The sequence below is a fragment of the Labeo rohita genome, chromosome 25 (assembly GCF_022985175.1).
Source record: "Labeo rohita strain BAU-BD-2019 chromosome 25, IGBB_LRoh.1.0, whole genome shotgun sequence".
NCBI classification, from domain to species: domain Eukaryota; kingdom Metazoa; phylum Chordata; class Actinopteri; order Cypriniformes; family Cyprinidae; genus Labeo; species Labeo rohita.
The window spans coordinates 246,333-267,558 of NC_066893.1; the positions used below are offsets into that span (position 1 = coordinate 246,333).

Sequence of the window (21,226 nt, forward strand, 5' to 3'; positions counted from 1 at the left end):
TTGGAGCAGTGGCGGACACAGACCGTAGAATAATTGCAAAGCTGTGGAAAAGCACCAACAGTCGTGGAGCAGAAGGCGTGAAACAGAACAGGACCATGAGGAGGTGACAGGGCATGGAGCATGGACAGATGAGACAGTCTGGAGATCAGAGTCTGATGAAACAGACATAGAAGCATGATCTGGTGAGACTTGCAGGGGAGCAGGGGCAGACGTGACAGGCAGATGGTCACAGGCTGGCATAGGAATAGCAGACTCAAGGGACTCAGCAAATGATCACAGGAAATATAGTGAAACCTGTTCCCTGAGACACTGGGGTCCTATGCAGAGATGCCATGAGCCTGTCTACACCACAGCATCTTCCAAAAAGATCACCACAATGAAAAGTCTTCACTGACATATTACTTAACAATTAGTTAATAGTCCTGTGCCTCAACACAAAGTCATAACATAGTGATACGTTTGCAAATCATTAGCTAATGATTAATTAACCCTCTAAATGTCACCGTCCCACCTGTGGGACGCTCGGCGCTCTTTTTTTCGTTGTCCTTTTTCTCTATAAAATATTTTAGTAATCATCATAAATTATATATCATTTGAAAGCTTAGAAGCCCAAGAATCATCCATGGAAATTGTACTGTAAAATCTTTTGGCGGTCTCCTCCCCCTTAGTGGCGGTATCAAGTGTCGTTACAAAATGCATTATGGTCTTTTAGAATCCAAACTTTTTATAATCTTGACAAAAAACGTCATTGGAATGGCCTGAGTCTTAGGATTTCATATTTGGTGGTTATTTTGTGATAAAAGTAAAATTGACAGAAATTTAGACTTTTGTGACAGAAAAATACATTTTAAATTCTACAGTTTGTATGGCACCCGGTGGCTGTTTGTGGTGTAACGCCCTAAACAAACTTTCCCAGGAACCTCAATTTTTTTAGTATCAACTTCAAATTTGGAACATAACTTATTTAGACATAAGGCTTCAATTTGATATCAAATTTAGAGTAAAACCTGTTACGTAAAATATGTATTTTATATAAAATAAAATAAAAATGGTACATTGCATTGTATTTTTAGTAAATTTAAACTTCTGTAACTTATTAATAATTTTTTTTTTTTTTTAAAATTCCACTTCTGCCATAATCCGCTGACCGTCTTCTTTAAAAAAAGACCAACCTTAGATCTGTATTCCAAAGTGTTCATAAATTACAACAATTTAAGTTTGGATAGTGCACTTTCATGCCTATTTTAAAAAATGGGTGGTGACAGTTAAAGGGTTAAAGCAGACAACAGGAAGTTGAAGTACATAGATTTGACCATTGTGGTAATTAACATATGAATTTACGTCATTAGTTAATATAAATGGTTTAATAAATTAAGAAATAATTAATATATGGTTTAGTTCTTCATGAGTTACACATTAACTCACGATTATCTGTGCATTAGTTAAGCATGGATTAATGCATATTAGTGCACCCATATTGAAAAGTGTTACCTATTTATGTACTACTGGCACTTTTGATGTAATGCTCACATTCAGTGTAGACCGGATGAAAATTTTCCAAATCTACGATAAGCATAACATCTGCAGGCTATGGAAGTGATATGGTAAAGTAAGTGCGGAGGTGTTGTTGTGGAGGCGGTCAGATGCAAATGTCTGCCACAGTGTGATGTCAAGCTGTGGAGAAAGAAGACAATTAGGTGTTTTGGCAGCTTGCTTGCTTTTTCAGCACTAAGATATTTTCTATTGCGTTCTAAATCTTACAGAATATATATATATTTTTTAAACAGAACTATGAATTCTTATGTCAAAAATCAAGACTCCTTTAAAAGAACCATTAAGGAACCAGAAACATTAATTCAAAAATGTATTAAGATTTCCATCCTTAAACTTTATGCTGCCATATGTGTTAGTAAAAAAGGTGCTGTTATGACTTATTCGTACAATGCTATTTCATAATCAGTTCAGAGCTCAGATTTCCTGGGCCCCGCTGGCAGTCCTGGAAGCTTCCCTTCGGCGTGTATGGAGCATCTTGCACCTGCAAAAGACTGATGAATGTTGCAGGCTCACCAAACTTATGTGGCTGCTTACCTAGATTATACTGTTTATTTCATTCTTTCTTCTCCTCAATAGTTTGCCCCCTAACTGATGTGACAAAGAAGTGGCAGGACGAAAAATTGGTGTTCACTGGGATTCTGAAAGAGACACTGAAAACAGAGACGGGTCTACATGCCTCATAATTTTAACAGACCTTTCATCCTTCAGACAGACACATTACAAACTGGACTTGGGGCTTTCCTTTCACAGACAATACAAGGTAAGGAGCATTCTGTGATTTTCATTAACCACAAATTGTCCCCTGCAGCGATGTCGTAACAATAGAAAGATGCAGTGACCGTTAAGTGGGCTGTCCTGTCCTGGAGCCAAGATGTTACCTGTTGGGTAACTGGGCAGTGAGAGGAAATGGCAATGCTGATGGCTTATGCAGAATGTTTCAGAGTAACTGAAAACCATATTCAAGTAAAAGCAGTGCTACTTTAGAGCAAAAATGACTCCATTACCAGTTATAAGTCACCAACTATAATACCACTTAAATTAAAGTCTTAAGAATATCTGATATTAATGGTAATTATTAATGAGCAGTGTTGGAGGTAATGCATTAAAAGTAATGCGAGTTACGTAATCAGATTACTTTTTAAAAATATGAATTACTTTTTTCATTTACAAGAGAATATCTGTGTTACTTTTAGAAATAAGTAATTCCAGTTACTTTGATTTACCGTGTATTGACTGACAGCTCTCCTGTCCCCATGTTGAGAGAAATCAGGAGCAAGTACAGTGGCGTTGTGTGTATTGTGTAAACATGATGATTGCTATAGTTCTAGAGTAAATTTAAACATGCATTTACTCATCTCACTTGCACAGAAACAGATTCAGTATTCCTCGAAATGAATAAAAACTGAAATGCACGCACCGCTGCAATACGTAAACGTTTACACAAAAATTACTTATTTAATCCCATTTCATTAACTGTTCTTTTTGTTGCTGACCTTTGATTCTCCAGTTCGAGCATATCAATATGCAAAATAAATAAAAAAAAATAAATAAATAAATTGCAATCCAGAATGGCATCACAGAAAGGGTTGTTTGAGCTGTGCCCTCTACTGTACAGACGTGAATTTACATTTCTTTAGTCTGAGGCTTCGAATCGATTCACTTTTGTTGTGCAAGGGCTTTTACATTTGCCAAAAACAGAACGTTTTTACATTAAAAACAAGCCCAGGCCAGATAAGGAATAAGTAGTGCAAAAGTGACACAACGTTACATTACTTTCCGTAAAAAGTAAATATGTAACTTTTTAGTTACTTTTTTAAAGAGAGTAACGCAATATAGTAATGCATTACTTTTAAAAGTAACTTCCATCTTATTTTTAGTGAAAGAGCTGGTGTGAACTTGTGTTCAAGGCAGTGGCTTCATTTAGCCTATTTAGCTGTGCAAAACAGGTCATTGTTCTGCTGAATGTTATAAACTAACATTTGTATTCAAATAAAATTACATTTATTAATGTACTAATAAACACAACAAATTGTAGTGCAATTGTTTTACCGTTTATTGCATTTTATGCGTGTCACACATCAGACGTGAATCGCTGTGCTGCGGCTAATGAACTGAAGTCTGCGAAAATCTGAAGTCTGAAGTCTTTCTTTACAAGAAAATGGATTTTAACACCAGAATATATATAGAATATATTGAAATAAATTAGGTTAAATATTTCAAACGGGTTACCAATGGGTATGTTAAGGGTTAGGAGTCGGTTAAGACAATAATTAAGTGTATACAATTAAACTACATATTTCTTTAAAAAATAATAATATACAGAATTGAATAGCAAGTGCTATTAAATAGTATGAGACGCTAATACATACATATATCCAATAAATAAATAAAATAAAATAACACACACAAAAAAAATATATATATATATATAGGGTCCTAGAAATGCGGTCCTGAAACTGCAGCCTCCGGTTGTGCAGGAACACCCTTCTCAAATCTTCAGTATAGATGTTGCACCTGTTTCTGCAAACACTCATGCTAGAAGCATTTTTTAAGTATTATTATTGTTGTTGTTATTTTTCCCAGTGGAATAGGGAAACAGGATGTGTGTCCCTTCCTTTTTTATTTTGTCAGTCTAAATAAGTTGTGTCTGCTTTCATCTTGCTCTCATTCTCTGCTTTGCTGCTCAAAGTGTTTTTGATGTGCTGCTGTGGGTTACTGTGAACACGAGGAGCTGCTTCAAAGAATCATGGAGGGGTGGCATGGATTATTCATGGACTCCTACACCGCTACACAAATACAAGACATCAACAAACATTAGACACACACTTTTTTTCCTTTGGAATAAAAAAAAACAAAACAATTGCTTGATATTCCAGACATGTGCTCATACCTGTCTGCTAAAGTAATAATAAGATTAGAAGCGGTGTAAAAAATCTGCTCTTTCATAAATTTAAGCCAATTTTACAGAGGCAGAGAAAATAGCATTTTTATGATCTTGCTTCCCTTTTGTACATCAAACAGATTTTCATTTTAATGAAAACCATATAATGCTGATTTTTTGTTGTTGTTGTTTTTTTTTTTGTATAAAAACAAAATATTTGAGAATATGAGATGAGTTTACTAGAGTCAAAGTAGAAAGCTGCAAGCTAGAATAAAGAAAAGAAAATGCTTACACACTGTGTATAATGGATAAGTCACTCTTCAGAGCTAACACTGGGCTTCTTTTGATGTAAAACTTCATTTCCTAGTCACAACCCGACTCTATCAAACTTTAATGAAATATCCTCATCCCAGCGACAGATTAATCCCTTCACGGATGAGAATATTCCCACACTGACGTCAGAGCTATAGAGATGTTTGACTGGATGTGATCCTTATTACACATGCTGAAATGAAGTGCAGAGAATGCTGTTTAATAATTGAAAGATTTTAATTCTGTTAATGACTTTAATTTATTAAAATGCCACAATATACAGAATGAATGACAGGGTTAGGCATAATTCAGAATGATAAAAATTCGAAACATGAGTTGGAAACTGAATTCCACTGAGCCATGCATTTCATAAATTAGTGTATTTTGTTCTAACGATGATAGGAATAACATGCAACAGCTCCAGTAACAAAAGTAAAAAAGCAATATTCCATGTTCCAAGAATTCACTGGTGTTTTGCATGATTCTCTTCGCCACAAGATGGAGCTATTCAGTTTATTTATGCTAAAGCTGTAATACAAATTTTATACTGAAATATAAGAAATCTAAAACAAACAATTTAAGCCATAAAAAAGTTTCATCAGTTGTAATTATATGCATGTATTTTATAAGAATTACAACATCTGAAATATGTAGGCTGTTTTGGTGCACTGCGCTGTATGATTGTATGATTAATTTTATGGCAGCTGGGTACGTAACCCAGCTGCCTTACAATTTTAAGTTGATTCAGCTCAAATATCTAAGTTGTCATTTAGTATAATTTAACATTTCAAGTTAAATAAACTTTTTTTGAGTTGACTGAACTTAAAATTTTAAGGCAGCCAGGTTACAAATTATTTTAAGTTGATCAAATTGTTTTTTACAGTGTATGCACATTTATTAAATTGGTGTTATTAAAGAAATAAATGTATTATTAAACACTTTAAGCACAACGGCTCTGTATGTCGGCGTTCTGCCCAAAAGGCTATTAGCACCGACAAGCACTTACCTACTTTTGTCATACTGGTGTAAAAATGAAAGTATTAAAATGAATTTACCATTGTGTATTAGCCACAATGTAGACAAACAAACCAAAATAATTCCTTGAATTAATTTCCAGTTTGAAAGTTTGTAAAACACTAATTTACAGTTGTGACAAATGTGTTGATTATTCATTAGTTCTGATGGTCACTCTAATTAAACGTTGTTTCTGTTTTCCCACCGCTCAGGTGACAGAGTGATCTGACATCAGGAAAGTGTCATGAGTACCGAAAAAGAGCGCAGCATTCTCCGTGATGCCAATGAGGAGAAGGAGGTGAAGGATGAGAAGACTGCTGTCAAGGAGGAGCTGTCTGCGGAGCAGGAGCTGGAGGAGCTGAGGGCTCAAGTGCTGCAGCTCCTGCTGGAGCTGGAAGAAGCACGAGACATGGCTCAGAAACATGAGGAAAGCTTTCTGGAGCTGCAAGGTGAGACTCCCTGAAAAACAGCATTTTCACACCAGTGACCTGACAGTTAAAGAGGACATGTCATACCTTTTATTTATTTATTTATTTATTTATTTATTTATGTTTTCCCCTGAGGTCCACTTATAATGTTAGCTTTATTATTATTTTTTTGCATAATTATATTTTTAAATGTATTTTTACGTATTAAAAAACAAACAAACAAAAAATACACATATTTCATTAACTAGTATAATAATATATCAACCTGTTGAACTAATAATATCTATTTTGTATATTTTTGACACATTGACAGACAGCAAAAGCAGGTGGTGATTATTTTAAAAAAAAGTAAATAAATAAATTACATGATAATCAAAAGTCATCATAAGCTGAGGAGGGAAATACTAATACAGGTGCATCTCAATAAATTAGAATGTTGTGGAAAAGTTCATTTATTTCAGTAACTCAACTCAAATTGTGAAATTCCTGTATTAAATAAATCCAGTGCACACAGACTTAAGTAGTTTAAATCTTTGCTTCTTTTAATTGTGATGATTTTGGCTCACATTTAACAAAAACCCACCAATTCACTATTTCAACAAATTAGAATTCTTCATAAGACCAATAAAAAAACATTTTTAGTGAATTGTTGGCCTTCTGGAAAGTATGTTTATTTACTGTATATGTAGTCAATACTTGGTAGGGGCTCCTTTTGCTTTAATTACTGCCTCAATTCGGTGGAGGTGATCAGTCTGTGGCACTGCTGAGGTGGTTTGGAAGCCCAGCTTTCTTTGACAGTGGCCTTCAGCTCATCTGCATTTTTTGGTCTCTTGTTCCTCATTTTCCTCTTGACAATAGGTCTGGTGAGTTTGCTGGCCAGTCAAGCACACCAACACCATGGTCATTTAACCAACTTTTGGTGCTTTTGGCAGTGTGGGCAGGTGCCAAATCCTGCTGGAAAATGAAATCAGCATCTTTAAAAAGCTGGTCAGCAGAAGGAAGCATGAAGTGCTCTAAAATTTCTTGGTAAATGGGTCCAGTGACTTTGGTTTTCAAAAAACACAGTGGACCAACACCAGCAGATGACATCGCACCCTAAATCATCACAGACTGTGGAAACTTAACACTGGACTTCAAGCAACTTGGGCTATGAGGTTCTCCACCCTTCCTCCAGACTCTAGGACCTTGGTTTCCAAATGAAATACAAAACTTTTTCTCATCTGAAAAGAGGACTTTGGACCACTGGGCAACAGTCCATTTCTTCTTCTCCTTAGCCCAGGTAAGACACCTCTGACGTTGTCTGTGGTTCAAGAATACGACAACTGTAGCCAAATTCCCTGACACGTCTATGTGTGGTGGCTCTTGATGCCTTGACCCCAGCCTCAGTCCATTCCTTGTGAAGTTCACCCAAATTCTTGAATCGATTTTGCTTGACAAGCCTCTCAAGGCTGCGGTTCTCTCGGTTGGTTGTGCATCTTTTTCTTTCCACTCAACTTTCTGTTAACATGCTTGGATACGGCACTCTGTGAACAGCCAGCTTTTTTGGCAATGAATGTTTGTGTCTTACCCTCCTTGTGAAGGGTGTCAATGATTGTCTTCTGGACAACTGTCAGATCAGCAGTCTTCCCCATGATTGTGTAGCCTAGTGAACCAAACTGAGAGACCATTTTGAAGGCTCAGGAAAACCTTTGCAGGTGTTTTGAGTTGATTAGCTGATTGGCATGTCACCATATTCTAATTGAGATTTGTGAATTGGTGGGTTTTGTTAAATGTGAGGCAAAATCATCACAATTAAAAGAACCAAAGACTTAAACTACTTCAGTCTGTGTGCACTGAATTTATTTAATACACGAGTTTGACAATTTGAGTTGTCATCAACTGCTGAATTCAAATCTGCTTTCGCGCTTTGGCTGGCGCAGAGCCAGATCAGATGTGGTGAGCGCTTGTCATATTATCGAAACTACTTAGTGTTTTCAATCATATAATGCTTATTTTAGGTTTCAGACATGTAAATACACATAAGTACTGGCAAAACGATAAATTTATAGTTTGTAAAATACACGCCGATGTCTATGGAAGCAACAGTAATGATCCTTACAAATTAATCTGACAACATTTTATTGATATCCAGATACAGATGGTGATACGTTCTAAAAAACTCACCCTGGTGGCTCAGCTAGAATATTTTAAACTCATGTGTGAAAGGGCTAAACATTATTTAACAAAATTAGATGTAAGATAAAACCTGATGTACATAAGTGATGATAAAAACTATGAAGAAACATCGACAAAACATTAAAAGAGAAATCTCACACAGCGAATCCTGGGAATGCCAATTTACCTTTTTTCACTGTAAACTCGACAATAAATTGTTCTTTTTCATCTCCAAAAACCATACATTGTTAAATGTATGGTTTTACATACTTACAATAAAAAATTACATTATATGTAAGGTTAGATCTATTACAGTTATTTACTGTAGTGTGGAAACTTACTGTTAACTGTTTAAACAAGTTTTTTTTGGTAGCATTATTACAGTCTTTTACTATAAAAATCTAAATGATTTTTACAGTGCGGAAATACATTTTGAATTATGCAATTTAATACAAATACTTTCTGCAATTATTATTAATTGCAGAAAGTCATGAAACACTAGATGGCACATCATCATGACACAGCTGATTGGTTTATTTTCAAATCAGCAGCCAATGAGCTTGCATTCAAATACCTTGCTGTAGCAATTACAGCACACTTTAGAAACGCACCTTCCCCAGATCCACCTGTATAGATCTCCTACAGGGTAAATCATGTATGTTATATATGGGAGTTATTTCATATACACTGAAAAAAAAAGGTGAAATTCATGGCAGAACAGGATGTCATATGTTTACTATTAATTAGAATAACTGTTAAAGAACATTTTTTTAAAAACTAGCAGAAGCGGCTGTCAAACAAAAATTGTAAAATATTCTAATTTTTATTTATTTATTTTCTTAAATATTTAACAAAAAAGCTGTTACTTTACAGGTGTTTTTTTTTTTTTTGACAGGTGTGGAATTACGCGTTTGCTTTAGTTGGGTTCTTGACCCTTGACATTTCAATGTTAGTTTTTCTGTGTTTGCTGAAACTGTGTGTGTTTTATAGCACATTTGTTATTTAATAACAATAAATAAATAAGATATGAGAAAATATCTGATCAGATGAAGTAGGTTACTTATTGATGATGATTCAATCATCATGCAGTGACCTGATTCATTGATCACATCATCAGTTTAAAGACTTCAGTTCATAAATTCTACATTATCATAGCTCTAAAATACATCATCAGTGTGTAAAACCCTGTCTTATTTTGAACTTTTGAGTCATTATCGAGATTTATTTTAGAAAGCAGCATGTAGACTCACGGACGTCAAGAATCAGTGTATGAAACCCAACAATGGTGACAATCAACAAGATACTCTGATCAACTCTGAACCACAGTCACAAAAAAAAGCTTTTTGTTTGTCATCATTGTTGAGATTCGTGCGCTGATTCTTGATGTTTGTGTGAGTCAAACTGCCACAGCTCAACACTCTTTCTAATGAACTGATCAGAGTATTTGACTGTTACGCAATAAACAAATAAAGCTAAATGAACAGCTGATGTACTCACATATTAGACTCCTGATTAAATCATTTCGGTCATGACAACTCTCGGAAAAGACTGCAAAATCTTTATTAATATAAAAATAGAAAAGCATGAGTTTGGTCTTGGCGGACTGGATCTGTTATGCTGCTGCTGCGGAGAAATTAGACTTGCGTCGGCTAAATGCTCAGATCATAAAATAAAAGAACATGCTGCTGCTGCTGTTGCTAGAGGAAGAGGAAGATCCCCACAAGGAGATCTAGGCAGGTGGTGCTGGGGAGGTGGTGGGCTAGCAAGAAGATATGCATGGCACGCAGACGTGGCATATGCAGAATACATTCGGTTAATTATTGTATTAATTACAGATTTTTTTTGTAATTTTACATATTTGTATGTAATTAAAAAAAAAAAAAAACAAGAAAAATACTGTCAAATTACTGTAATTTGTCATTTATGTCATAATACTTAAAATAACAGCCAAGTAGTTAAGAGATAAATTAGAGTTAGAGATAATTTTTCAGAGTTTTGACCACATTTTTTAAAAAAGAAAATCAGTTATTTTGTGGATTTTTGTTTTTATTATTATTATTATTTTTTTACTACAGTGTATGTTATATGTGCGGCAGTAGTATTTCTTTCATGCTCGCTCACAGCAGCATGTCTGTGGATGTATTGGCAGTAGCAAGTCTAGGTACCGCCAAGACCAAACACATTAACACATTAACATTGCCACGTATATTACCATGCTAAACTCTCTGAGAGTTGTCATGACAGAACTAAATGCTTTTATATTGCAATCAATAGTTAAAAGCCAAACCATTAACTTTAAATAATGAAATACAGTATATATTATAGAATACATGTATATTTAGTTCATGATATAACTTATATTGTAATTTTTATTCTATGCTCTGAAACCATTCTAAGATGGCAGTGCTATTAAAAAAACAGGAGCAGCTGAATGCACAGTCTATGTATGAACATCTATGTTTGTCCATAGTAATTGTACTGAAATGTGCATTAGCTAATAGTGACTGCTAAATGAACAGTACTTAACAGTAACCTTGTTGCACAATGTCATAAAAAAAGAGTTTCTTTACTGAACATTATTTGTCAGAGATGTCGTCGAATGTGGTCTGTCCTTGTATTTAGCTCCATGAGTTGTTTTGCTCAATGACAGGCCCAGTAAAATAGTTCCTATATATAGCATTTATAGCTCTTTAATGAGTCACCTGCTGTATAGCAGACAGACTCCTGGGACTCTGTAATGATCTGGCTGTGCTGTGACTGTGGGCTGTTTGTGTGTAACATGACAGGCATGTGAGAGGACAGCTGCGCGCTGAGGGAAGGTTCCAGACGGGCTGTCCTGACCAGCTCTAGGGCAGCAGATGCTTTTATCCAAACCGATCATTCCTGGATCATCTCCAGTGACCCGCTCTGCTGTTCCTGTTCATTTATGATCACAGACATAGCATTAGATCAGTTTCACCCGCTTGAGTGGCCACCATTTCATACTTAAGAGCTTTCAAGTTGTGCACTTCGTGACTGAATTATCAGGTCTCAAATAGAAGATATAGTATAAAGTCCCAGAAATTAGACACCCATTAGGTTCTCTGAAACAGTGCTCGAAATGGGGGCGGGGATGGGGGGTGGGGGGGTGGGGGGTATGGGTGTATTATAATCAGACACAGCCTCACCAAAATCCAAAGCTAAGTTTGGAGTTGCTAAAGTGATTAATGTACTGTGTCTTAAACATTTTCTTGCACATAAATACCAGTCCTCTGTAGGGACTCAGGGACAGTGTTGGGGAAAGTTACTTTTAAAAGTAATGCATCCAGGCGAGATGTAAATGAGTGTCTTTTTGTCATTACTTGAAAAATACAATATGTGTTCTGTACAATATGTGGAAAAATTTTAAAGATTTTTCTTAACATAGGGTTGGATTTCGGTTTCTCACACAATACAGATACATTAGGACTGCATAAGTCAGATAATATATGACATTAATTAAAGAAATTGAATGTAAGCTTTTCAACATTCACCTTATTTGGCAGTATTTTTTTTCTGTGGTGTGTGATTTTTTTTTTTTTTTTAAATGTTCTTACATGTGTCTTTATAGAGAAACACAAAGCATTCTGGCTGAATGCACTGCATTGCATTGCACTGAATTAAAAAACACATGTGACCATTCCTTCTCCAAAAAAAAAAAAATGTCATGATCAGATCAGATTTTTTGGTCATAGTGTCTAAGTTGTTTGTGTGACACATTGTAAAAACATAACATTTCTGAGCTTCTAATAGGCATAACTAGCATGTATCAATTATATTGTGTCAAATATACCAAGTTTTATCACGGCTATCAGTGTAACTGTCTCAACATCTCCCTTACCACAACACTGATTTAAAAGCTTGCCATAACATTACATAATTGTAATTTTATGGATTAATAATGAACTTCTTTCAATAGTTCAACCCTTTTTTAAAGGGGTCATCAGATGCAAAGTTCACTTTTACATGTTGTTTTAACATTAATGTGTGTTGACAGTGTGTGTACACAAACACTCTATAATGATAAAAATCCATGCAGTGGTTTTTATTTAATCTGTAAAAATAATATCCCCTTTTTCAAATCAAGCCAATCTCAGCATCTTGTCTGTGTGACGACACACCGACAGAGGCCGCTCCCATGATAGATTGATTGACACAGTCGTCTTACCCGCCCTTCAATTTGGGGAAAATGGGCATCCAATGACCCCTTTAAGTGAATAGGTTAGAAATCTACTCGTTACATGATAATGTTTTTTCATTTACTATTCTTTTATACAGCCACTTTACCTTATTAAAGACCCTGTCTGTGCACAAATAAAATAAAGAAATTGCTAAATGATTTTTAAGAATGAATTAATTATATTTTAATAAATGTTGCAACTGATCCACAACAGTACGTGTTCAAGTGTAAATTGTATGTATATTATCATATGTACACATGTTGCAGCAATGTGGGTGTGTCGCTGACAGATGTGGCTTTATTGGTTACAATGTCTTTACTGAATACATTTTTTTGCCTTTCTAATACAAACAATCTCTGAGAAAAGGAAATGCAAAAAGTGTTGCAAGCGTCTCCACTCTCTCCCCTATTTTTGTGAACCCTGTAGTAGATCTATACAGGTGGAGCTGGGGAAGGAGGAGGATTTCTGAGTTAGTATAACTATCACTGTATATCACTGTATCACATCACTATCACATGTTCTTCTTTGTTCCTGTTCAGGTCTTCTTGAGGAGGAACGTTTAGCTAGTGCTCATCAGGCTGAGGCCTTCACAAGACAGATCCAGCGTCTGCAAGGTAACAAAGACTTAATACACAAACCTAACAGGATATGAGACTGATATGCAGTTTTATATGTGTATGGTTATCATTGCATTAGATGACAAAGTAACAAAGCATATGCTATTTATTTGTGAGGAGTAAATTCATGCATTTCTTATGATCTCCCGACCCCTGTAGCACAGCTTCGTTCTGTCCAGGAGGAGATGGACAGTCTGGAGGAGGAGAAAGAGAGCGAGGTTCTGGAAGCGCAGGAGGAGCTGCGAACCGCGCAGGAGGAGGTGCTGCTGCTACAGCAGGCGGCAGAAGAGGCCGCGGCTGAAAGAGAGAACGACATCGCCAGTCTGCAGGAGGAACTGTGCCGCTTACGGGCGGAAATCTCTCGACTGGAGAACACGGGACAGGAGTACGAGCTGGAGATCGTCACACTCCGAGCAGAAATAGAGATGAAGAGTAAGAGCCGTCTACAGCAGAGGAAGGAGGGTGAGAACAAAAGCACACTCCTAAAAATAAAGGTGCTTTAAAAAGTTCATCTCAGCAATGTAGAACCCAATTGGTTCTACAAAGAACAGGGCATAGTTCTAAGCAAAGCCACAGCAGAACAGTCGTGCATTTCTGAGCAACACACAGCGGTGTTTCATTACTGAATGACAGTCATTTATTGAATGAATTAGCCGTTTGAACAAATTGGTTGAATCAGTGACTCACTCTTTAAGACAGTGACTTGCCATCACCTACTATTGGTTTTGTTTCATATTTAAAAGTATCATTGCATTTTTCCAGCATTTCAGATTTATATGTTAAAAAAGGTAAAACATTCATTTTATAACGTTATTTATGCATTTGCAATTTTACTGTTTAAATGCGTTTATTGAACCTCTTATCTTCATTAAACAGTCTGAGTAAATACATCAAAATTACACTTTTAATACAGCTTCAGTGTTTCCTTTGCAGTCAAGTTTGTTCATACTGATTTTCTGAACAACCATACAGAGTCTTTTATCAATTATTTTTTTATTATTTTTTTTATTTTGTCAATTATTCTATCTGAATGTATTGATAAATTAAAATGTAAGAATTTGACAAAAATGATGACACGTACATTCAGTAAGGTTAGGAAAATATTGCTCTTCATAATGTTAAAAAGTGTCCTAGATATCTATTAAAGACAAATATCACAAATATGCTGATTAAAGTTAGACCTCATAGAGCACTGATGAGACGATTGCTTCAGAATGGATTACATTTGCACCAAACAAACAAACAAACAAACAAACAAACAAACAAACAAACAAACAAAAAAAGGCTTCCCCCTTACATAACATGCAATTCACATTCAGGCACTTTTACATTAATGAAATAATGTACACTGCTAAAGATTTTGGATGTCTTAACTCAAGTGTAATGACTTAAGTGTAATAACTCAAAGTGTAATATTGATTTGCTGCATTGTACATTCTTTACTCAATTCACAATGCCAATATATTTTATTTTTAAAAACCTGGTCCTAAAACCTAAAATAGAGGATTAATTGATATGCTGTAATTTTCTAATATGTAACTGAGTTCATTTCAGACTGTATTGATTCAAATTTCACAATCAATTCAATTAATTGTAAATTTGCTGTCTGCTGTCAGATATGTTGGTGTTTTTATTTAGACGATGTCTGAAACATGGACTAATGTCCCTGTTGACATCATTTTAAAATCAATGCATGATGGATTCACTCAATTTCTAAAGCTGTTTAGCGTCCTGCGGTGATGACCATAAATCACACTAGTTTTAATAAAGGGTGGAGCCCTCAAGCATTTCGGAAACGTTAACAGCACGCGATGTCCAGCGGGAAGAGCTCCTGCAGAATAGCTGATGGTGTGGGTAATTGTCAATGTTATGAGAAGATGCAGTAAACATTGAAGCTTTTGAAAGTGTGGATGACTGCATGCATCACACGGGTTATAATGATAGTTCCAGTCAATGAAAGGCCAAGAAAGGGGTGAGGAAGAGTCCAGCGCATTGGGCGCAATATAAATCTCGAGAGATGGCTATGCATAGGGAAAGTTTTACATTTACTTTTATTCACTTGCAATATAATTTAAAGCTTTGGGAATGTGTTGTATTAGTTAGTCAGATCAGTTCAATAATATTTTTTTTTCATACAGCTTCCTATTTTCTTGCATTACTTGATTAGGTGATGTGGGTCTGTTGATGGAGGAATGTAACAGTCTGAAGGAACAATGTCATGCACTGCAAGATGAAAACTCAAGACTGAATCACAGACTGCAGATGCTGCAGAAGAGGAGGTGAGCAACTTCACATCTCGATACTTGATTGTCTCCAGGTGTGACATTTTAAGACATTGTGCAAAAATAAGATATGAATGCTTTAAAAAAATCAAAAAATGTAACCATTCCAACATTCCAGATCCCAATTATTCTATAATTACAAAAATCGGAATAGACACTAGTCATCATGTGTTCTAAAATTGGTTTTATATTCCCTGACTGGATGAAATCTAAAATAAGTCAAAAATTAAAAACAAACAAACAAACAAACAAAAGTGTTCCTGCCGATTATACACTATGTGATTTTTTTTTGTGAAATGTCAACTCTGACTGGCTCTGACTTTTAGCAACAAGTGTTGACTCATTCGGACTGATTTTTGGAGCAAAAATCTTTGCAAACTTATGTAGTGCATTCCAGTCTTAATGATTTTTGATTTACTCACTTCTGATTAAAAAGTAACATTTAGCACATTTTCACAAACTATTTTTTAAAAAAAAAATATATATATTTCCTGTATTAATATCTTTACTATCGAAACTGGAAGTTGAGGCCAAACTTAAAAAAAAAAAAATTGGATATAGGTTCAAATAGGTTCAAATAGGTTTGAAGTTCACATCATAGCTTGGCAAAACCATATATATTTACTTCCAATAAGCAGGTTGTTAGACAAACAAAAAAAAAAATAAATAAATAAAATCTTATAACACCTGCCACTATCATCTTATTAAATCTGTTTTATTTAAATATATGCTAAAAAAAGTTCTACCTTAGTAGCACAAAAGCATATAATCAACCTCAAAGTTAAAGAATTGAAGAGTTCAGATGCAAAACCCTCTAAAAGCCACCTTGGTCAAAAATGAGATAATGACACTAAATGAAAGTTCTCGACACATAACATACGTCCATCAAATACTTTTACTTCAAATTCGCTAAATATTAGCCTCAGCCCAATCAGAAGTACCAGTAGGTAGAAACCTATACATAGGAGTCTGATAAAAATGCTTATTTTAAAGAAAAAAGTCAGATGGATTTAAAGGCTTTTGCATCTGAACTCTTCAATTACACTAAAAGCCACAACATTTTGGACTTGAATTTAATAGGGTTTTTTTCATGTTTAACTCCTGAATTTCTGCATCTTATTTTGGCTGTGATGTTCAGTTCAGGCAGTTCCTGCATCACTCTTAAAGAAGAGCAGGAAGAGACAGAAGAGGGAAAACACACGCAGTGTGGCACAGAGACAGAAACAGAAAGCTCTTATTTGAGCTCCAACTGCAGGCTGGTGGACGCTGGTATCCAGAAGAACATATCGTTTGATGGCAAACCCGTCACCCCTACCAGCTGGACAGGAGGTTTTTCAGAGATCCTCTCTCTGAGAGATCAACTCAAGCAGACAGAAGAGAAGGCCACACATGTGCAGCAGGAGGTAAACCACTCTGATAGTCATCTTTCCAATATTGAAGTTTTCTTAAGAAAGTGTTCTCTAAATTTTGCTTAACTATGTCTGTTAGTGTGATGGACTAAAGAATGAACTACAAAATCTGCGGGAAATGTATGAGACCAGTCAGAAGGAGCGAGCCGAGCTGGAGCTGGAGTTACTGCGCTGCAGGGAAGAGCTGGAGAAAGCTGCTGACGTCAAAGAGGTACTGATCATATTAAAGTAGGCGTGAATATGACATACACACACAAGTTTGGGATCACTAAGATTTTTTTTTTTTAAGGGTTTTTTTTTTTTTTTTTTTTTTTTTTAAAGAAATCTCTTATGCTAAATGCTGCATTTATTAGATCAAAAATACATAATTGAATATTTAGTATTTAAAATAGCAGTTTTCTATTTTAATATACTTTAAATTTTATTTCTTCTGTGATCAAAGCTGAATTGCCAGCATCATTACTCCTTCAATGTCACATGATCCTTCAGTTTTGGAACCTGTAATACTTTTTTTCAGGATTCTTTGATGAATAAAAAGTGAAACAAAACAGCTGTAACGTGGGGTTTTGAGGTTTGTTTTATGTTTTATTTTTTATTTTATTTTATTTTATTTGATCTTTTATTTTATAATTTGATTCATGCTGTTAGTGTCTTGCTTCCCTTGCCCTCATGTATTCCTGCTATTGGTTCCTCTGTTCAAGGTGTCATGTTCTGATTGGTTGTCTAAGTCATGTGTCTTGTTCCCATTGGTTGGTTTGTGTCATGTGACTCTGATTGTTTGGTATGAGTAGCCCTCATGTCGCCTTTGTTCCTTGTTGTGTATTGATTTTGTGACCTGCTTTTGGTGAGTGCTTATGCCAAGTCTATGTTTATTGTTTGATAACCTTGGATTTTAATAAAGCTGCACTTGGTTTCAACTACAACTCGCCGGTTCAGAGGGCTTCCTCTTTACAACAGCATTTATTTAACATAGAAGTCTTTTGTAACAATGTAAGTATTAGTATCACTTAATATCAGTTTAAAACGTCCTTGGTGAATGAAAGTCTTCATTTCTTTCAAACAAAACAAAACAAGACAAAACAAAACAAAAAAAGGAAAAAAAAGAAAAGAATGGTAGTGTGTATTGTTAGAAAAGGTTTCTATTTTGAAAAAATGCTGTCTTTTGAACTTTTTATTCATCAAAGAATCCTTAAAAAAAGTATCACAGGATCACACATACTCTAAAAAATATTATTCAGCAAAAGCAAAATAGTTTCCAACATTGATAATAAATCATCATATTATAATAATTTCTGAAGGATCATGTGACTCTGAAGACTGGTGTAATGATGCAGAAAATTTAGCTTAGATCACAGGAATAAATAGTTTCAAACTATATTAGCATGGAAAATCCTAACTTTACACTGCAATAATATTTGACAATATTGGTGTTTTTTTTTTTCTGTATTTTCGATCTGCATTTTTGATCAGTGTTGATAAGCATAAGAAGCTTATTTAAAAACCAAACACAAAAAAACAAACAAAAAAAAAACAAAACAAAAAAACAAAAAACAAAAAACAAAACAAACACAGTTAAAAATCTTACAGATCCCAAACTTTTGAATGGCAGTGTAAATTTTGTGATATAAATTTCAATTATACATGAATATGCAAATAAATAATCATTTTGTTTTGTTTTGTATATATATAAATTTTTATTATGTAAATATAAATGTACAATCTGGAATATTATTGCTAGACACATTCTTTTAATTTCCATATTGAGTTGCGTATTAATTTAAACAGAACTCATGCTTTATATGATACTTTTGTATAAAAAAGGGTCAGCTTTCCAAATTAAAGACAGTCTCATTTCTCTGCTTTCCAGATATCGGGCAGGTCAAATAGTTTTTTGGTTGTGTGGCAGAGAGTGAGTGAAATCATTAGCAATGTATCAGCAAGTGATGATTTTAATGAAACGTTAGTAGCGTGATATGACAGGTGCAAAGGACACAGACAGGGCATGTTCATTTAGACATGATTATGTGGCCCACCAAATGACAGCAGAAGAAGTACATTATTCCTATTCATCACTCATCAATATAGGTTGATGATTTCACCTGTTTTCGCTCCTATTCTGGATTTCATTTCACATTTCACAACACTACACACCAAACATTAAACATAAAGGTTAAGGACACCGTTGCCCTTTGGCTTCCATATTTAGTGTGTCCCTTTTTGCTTTAATGACAGCAGCGCTCGTGCTGGCATGGACAAAACCTGATGATCATATTACAGCATGATCTGATAATGTTTCAAAGAGCATCTAGTTTTTTTTTTTTTTTTCAATGGGCAAACGAATCCTTTTTTTTGACCTTGACATAATGCAGAATCATAAATATTGAGCTAGATTGGAGAATATTTAGCTATTACTTACGGTATACTATATTAACTATTCTGAATGAATAAGTAAAAGTACACATATTCAATATTTAATATATTTTAATATGCAGTAGTGCACCATTCAGTTAGTCATTAATTTTGGTCTCATTCACCATGCCATTTATTTGCAAAGTCATGCTATCATCTCTTTTTTTTCTTTCTAGGAATGATGCTAATGAAAACCACTGATTTGTTGCTGGCGATCTGAACTATATCGTGGAGTGCAAAAGGTACCATTAATCATCAAAACATTATTATTGATTTGGTCTTTATGATGTTCTTTGTTATCTGTTGTAAAATCAAATCTGAAATTTTATGCTTTCTAATGACTTGACTAAATTATACAATGTCATATTGTTATTTATTTATGTTTTTGGACAGTACATTATAACAAATAATATTGATATGACTGCTGGAAATACCTTATTATAACTAGTCAGTCTGATTGCCTTTTTCTTACCTGTGTTCTCACCACAAAGTGTGATCAACACTCATCGCAGACTCTACAGCAACATCTGAAGTTTAATGGTGTTTTTCTCTTTTTGCAATAATAACTACCTTCTAAGACAAAAAAGGTCCTGCTTATATTTTTCCTATAATATGTACTTCATATTAGTTTAGCAAATGTTTTAATGATGTTTTTGTTTTATTCACCATTTAGCTACTGATTGTCTTGTGCTGTTGGCTTGTTGTAAGTAGTTTATATTGACCAATTCTTCCTAATGAGATGAAGTATAAAAATATGTTAATTGCACCAGGCCGAAAAAATACTCTAAAGGAGGTTTAAATTAAATAGAGAATCTAAAAAATATTAACTTAAATATTTATTATAGTTATTTTATACTTTATAAATTATTTTGTGAATTTACACAATGCTGTTGGTTTGCAATAACTATATATCTATCTTTTTGTATATTTTTATGCATGTTACAGCATGAGGCAACACTATATTGGCATATATTCATACACTGATGAGAAGCATCAGCAATTCAACAATATGTCCATACAGGATTTCTGTTTGCGTGCCCCCTGAATATAATTTGTCAACAACGTAATTTTGTCAACATTTAGTGTGTAAACTCTTAAGGGTCACTGAGTAAATGTAACCTCATATTTACTAACCAGTTCAACCACCTACATAAACCACTTCAGTTAATCTGTATAATGAGATGTCAGGCCACAGGATTTTACTGAAGCTGAGCTAAGGCTGTTTGAGTTTTCTGAGCCGCCTCCTGGTTTACTCGCATGCTTTGGATCATAGTCACATGACCCAAATTCTATGGATGTCATAATAACTGTGAAATAATGATTAGAAATGACTTTGTATCTCTTTCTATTCATGTAAACTTTAACAAATCTTTTCTAAAATCTGAAATCTCTTTTCATCATGTTGCAACAGAATGACTTTATTTTGAGCAGGTGATCAAAATATCAAAATTTAAGCTGAACGTTTTGGAATGCCTTATCAAAGGCTTTTTTATCAAGAAAGTTCACATTTTTACTTTTCTTGTCATTGTTTAACTATACAGTTTTAGAATTTAGACTGTAAAATATATAGAATTTACATTGGTTATGAAATTATAAAATGTGTGTAAAAACTGAAAATCTATGTCAAGCTTCTATTTATTATGTATTATGCCTGAGCCGATAGTCAGATGACATTGTAAGTGATGTGTGGTCACTTATAGGCCATTTAAGATCCCTGAATCAGCGTAGATTAACTGAGATTATCGAAGTATAGCAACAAATGGAATTATTATTATTATTATTATTATTATTATCATTATTATGCTGTGACAGTAGTACCAAAAACTGTTGTATTTAAATTTGTAAAATGTATAGATTTATTTGTATATAGACGAACCATCAGGTTTAAAGGTGTTTAATGTACTGAATTAGCAAAGAACTGAATTCCACTGTATCCCTACATTTGATAAAGACAAATTGAGTTCCAA

The 21,226-nt window shown here is 34.5% G+C and overlaps 1 protein-coding gene across 2 annotated transcripts in view; it reads left to right on the forward strand.

The window, feature by feature from the left end:
- The window catches only part of ccdc136b (coiled-coil domain containing 136b), a 30,610-nt gene extending 9,384 nt beyond the window's left edge, over nt 1–21,226 (forward strand). For both annotated transcript variants that reach the window (XM_051100319.1, XM_051100318.1), the window contains exons 2-10: nt 2,131–2,314; nt 5,974–6,210; nt 13,082–13,156; nt 13,319–13,621; nt 15,327–15,438; nt 16,580–16,844; nt 16,930–17,061; nt 19,436–19,501; nt 19,751–21,226. In XM_051100319.1, the coding sequence (XP_050956276.1) occupies nt 6,006–6,210; nt 13,082–13,156; nt 13,319–13,621; nt 15,327–15,438; nt 16,580–16,844; nt 16,930–17,061; nt 19,436–19,441 (1,098 nt within the window). In that variant the 5' untranslated portion in view covers nt 2,131–2,314; nt 5,974–6,005 and the 3' untranslated portion in view covers nt 19,442–19,501; nt 19,751–21,226. The remainder of the gene's footprint in view (nt 1–2,130; nt 2,315–5,973; nt 6,211–13,081; nt 13,157–13,318; nt 13,622–15,326; nt 15,439–16,579; nt 16,845–16,929; nt 17,062–19,435; nt 19,502–19,750) is intronic.